Source organism: Geospiza fortis, unplaced genomic scaffold, assembly GCF_000277835.1.
Source record: "Geospiza fortis unplaced genomic scaffold, GeoFor_1.0 scaffold188, whole genome shotgun sequence".
Classification (NCBI taxonomy): Eukaryota; Metazoa; Chordata; class Aves; order Passeriformes; family Thraupidae; genus Geospiza; species Geospiza fortis.
In genome coordinates, this window is record NW_005054337.1 from 4,305,895 (window position 1) to 4,309,208 (window position 3,314).

Consider the following 3,314-nt stretch of genomic DNA (forward strand, 5'->3'; position numbering starts at 1 on the left):
GGTGGCTGTGGGATGCAGGGGATGGCTGTGGGATGCAGGGGATGGCTGTGGGATGCAGGGGATGGCTGTGGGGAGCAGGGGATGGATGTGGGGTGGGGGAGATGGCTGCGGGATGCAGGGATGGCTGCGGGATGGCTGCAGGATGGCTGCGGGATGCAGGGGATGGCTGCGGGATGCAGGGGATGGCTGCGGGATGCAGGGATGGATGCGGGAGCGCTGGGGCTCAGCCTCTCCCAGCCCACCGCTTGTGTGGCACGGCTCTCCCTGCGCAGAGGGCTGGGCTGCTGTCAGGGAGAGTTTTCCCCTGCAAGGACCCTACTCTGGGCAGAAGCAATGTCTGATTTTACAGCGAGTTTGGCCGATGAGCTCCCGGTTCTTGTTTTGCCTGTCCCTGCCGATCACCGGGCGTTCTCAGCCGCCCCAGCGCCGCGTGAGCTCTCCGGTTCTCTCTGCCCTCCCGTGGCCAGGCGAAGCAAAGGGTTGGGGTTTTTTCATCATTGCACTTCTTCCTTCCGTCCAAGTAACTTGTGAATCTTGCCTTCCTCTAGCTGCTCCACAGAGGTCACCTACACAGATGTGACCATATAAGGACTCTCCAGCAGTCTCGGCCAGGAAATTTCCAGCATCTCCCATGGACCATGCAGGGTGGCAATGTCACAGCCAGAGCCTTCACCCTGCTGTGTTTGTGGGTAGTTTAAGATCCGGCCAGCTGGTGCTGCTCTCCAGATTGCTTTGCTCGTGCCTGGCCGTGGGGATCGTTAGCCCAGCTCTCACACAGCAGCAGCTCCTCTCTGCCCCCTCGGTGTGTGCACAGACCAAGCTCTCCTCCAGTCTGGGGCAGAATGGGACATTCTCAGCCAGCCTGGCATCAGCAGGGGCTGGGCAGGGCTGGCAGGCCCCCTTTGGGCATTAGGCTGGGCGATGCTCTGCCCTGCAGTGGGCGGTGGCAGTGCCGGGTTCTGCCATGCACAGAGGCCAGCAGCTCCCTCAGGCTGTGCGCACTCTCTGCTGCTGATGTTTCTTGGAAGTTCCTGAAGTTTTGTCCCCAGCACTCAGCTGTACAAAAATTACAGGAACCCCTTGGATCTGTGGTTCTATTGCCCTGGCTTGAGGCTTTCCCAGGCAAGATTCTTCAGCCGAATTTTCCCTACCAGCTCAGGCTCAGCACCACTTGGGGTTTGAGTCTGTGTAACCCCTCCTGTACTCTCCAGGTGAGCCCCAAGTGGGGTATTCACGGGGAACCTCTGCCTTCTGTGTCCCCCTGGGCAGGCAGGGCCAGTCCCCTCCCACAGCCCTGTGCAGCTGGGAGGGCCTGGAGGACACACTGCCACTCCAGGGCCCCTTGCAGCCTTCCTAAAGCAGCCTGGCATGTTTTGTTCCAGTCCCTTCCCATTGCTCTCTCCTCCTGGAGGCTGTGTGCCTCTGGATGGATTTTCTCCCCCAAGCCAGCCCCTAATCACACTGCAAGTGTGAAGCCAGATTGTTTCATCCCCTTTCCCCAGAAGAAGAAATTCTGGGGTGAAAGCAGCAGTGGGACTGTGTGCCAGGGTGGAGAGAGGAGGTGAGGAAAGGAGTCACACATCACAAACACCCTTGAGAAAAGCCTCTTTTATTTGTTGAAAGAGCAGTGGGGGAGCAGAGGGAGAGGGGAAGGGGGGGCACAGAGCACAGTGCAGCAGCTGTCACGGGGTGATCCTGGAGCTCAGCTGGGCTGGCAATGCTGAGATGACCCCCAGTCTATCCTGGAAGCCGGAGCTCACACTGGGAAAGGGAGAGAAAGGAAGATGTTGGCGTTCACCCCAGCCCGCGTTTGCCCCCCAGGGGCCTGCCGGGGGCTCTGGCAGCTGGGCACCGCCCCGAGCATCACACCCCGCTCTGCGCCGGGGGCAGCCGGGGCTCCGAAGCTCCTACCGTAGGAGACGGGGATGGGAGGCGGTTTGGAGAGGCATTTCCTCCCGCAGAAGGTGCGGCAGCACTTCTTGCCGCGGGGGCAGTGCCGGTCCACGAAGCACTGGTTCGGCGGGTTGTGCAGGGCGCAGGTGAAGCGCACCGGGGGGCAGGACCAGGCGCTGCCTGCAGCAGACGGGACTGGTTGGCTCCGGGGCAGCGAGGGGCGCCGGGGAGATGCTGCCCGGCAAACACCCCTCTCCCCTCCCATAGGATCCATGTAAGCACGGCTCCTTCGCAGCCCCTGAGCTTTTCCTCCCCGTGCCTCGTCCCCGGACATCTCCTACCTGTTGGCAGCTCCGCCCAGAGGATGAGCATCCCCACCAGGAGCAGGGCGGCCACCGCCTTCATGCTGCCGTGTCCCCGAGAGGTGCGAGTGTGAGAGGTGCGGGACACCAACATTTAAACCCTGGGCAGGACGGGGGTGGGGAACGGGCCGGTGTTTGTGCCTCTTTCCTCTGCCTGTTGCGTTGTGGTTTCCAGAAAAGCCTCTTGGGCAAGGTTCAGACGTGATTGTTTGATTGCTCAAAAAGCAGCTTCTGTATTGCACAACTCACCCCTGCAGCCACACCTGGGGCTGAGGGACAAGCCAAGGGAGAAGTGCCAGGGCATTGTCCACCCTGACAGGCAGTGGAGCTGCTTTCTCCTGGACAGGTATCTTCTCCAGGTATCCTTTTTCAGGAGAAACCCTTGTGGTGCCTGTGCTCTCCTCTGGGATTCTGTTAAATGGGTTTCTCTCTATACTTTGCTTGCAAACCAAACCTTACAGTGTGATCCAAATCAGCATGAGACTGCCAGTGCCTTCCCAGGGATGATCCTTCAAGATTTTTCCCAGAGGTACCTTGCCCCAGTCCCAAATCCTCCTTACTCCTGCCCCACTGGGAGAATGAGTTTGTGTAGAGAAAGCAGCTTTGGATCAGCCCAAGGTGAGTCTTTCTCAAGCTCTCTGGGGGGTTACCTGAACCCCAGTATCTTCTCTGGTGGCTTCTGCCATATGAGAAATAGGTTGGTGCTGGAAGAAAGTGGCTGATCCCTCTGGGGTAGGATAACCCACTCCTCACAGACGTGTCATCAGCCATGATGCAGCACAAGGACAGCTTCACTGAGCCCTGACTCTTGATGGCTGTAGGGATTAGGGGCTGTATTCCTCATTTGGATGGCAAAGATCCCACCACCCATTCCTCCCTCCCAAGGAAATTGTAACCCTGCCCTGGCCTCCAGGTAAATCTGTTTTCTTTAGGTGCCCTTGGGCAGTGGGAAGTTACTCCATTTCCCCCCAATTGGTCAATGTCTCACTCAGCTTGTGTAAGGGGTTCCTCAAATATTGCTGTGGGACTTGTGTGGCTGGCAGGAGCCCAAGCAGTGCT

General features: G+C 59.0%; 1 protein-coding gene across 1 annotated transcript; it reads right to left on the bottom strand.

Moving 5' to 3' along the window:
- Nucleotides 1–1,595: 1,595 nt before the first annotated feature.
- Nucleotides 1,596–2,341, bottom strand: LOC102043184 (caltrin-like protein 2). Its single transcript, XM_005422235.2, has 3 exons — nt 2,235–2,341; nt 1,912–2,073; nt 1,596–1,761 (listed from the first exon to the last, which is right to left on the bottom strand). The coding sequence occupies exons 1-3, from the start codon at nt 2,296–2,298 to the stop codon at nt 1,757–1,759; spliced, it is 231 nt and encodes a 76-aa protein (XP_005422292.1). The 5' UTR covers nt 2,299–2,341; the 3' UTR covers nt 1,596–1,756.
- Between the last annotated feature and the right edge of the window lie 973 nt (nt 2,342–3,314).

What these genes read in the sequence shown, in the direction of transcription:
- LOC102043184 (XM_005422235.2), bottom strand. Translation starts at nt 2,298, where the DNA reads ATGAAGGCGGTGGCCGCCCTGCTCCTGGTGGGGATGCTCATCCTCTGG. An exon ending in CTGGGCGGAGCTGCCAACAG is followed by an intron (nt 2,074 to 2,234) that starts GTAGGAGATGTC and finishes CGTCTGCTGCAG; the next exon opens with GCAGCGCCTGGTCCTGCCCC.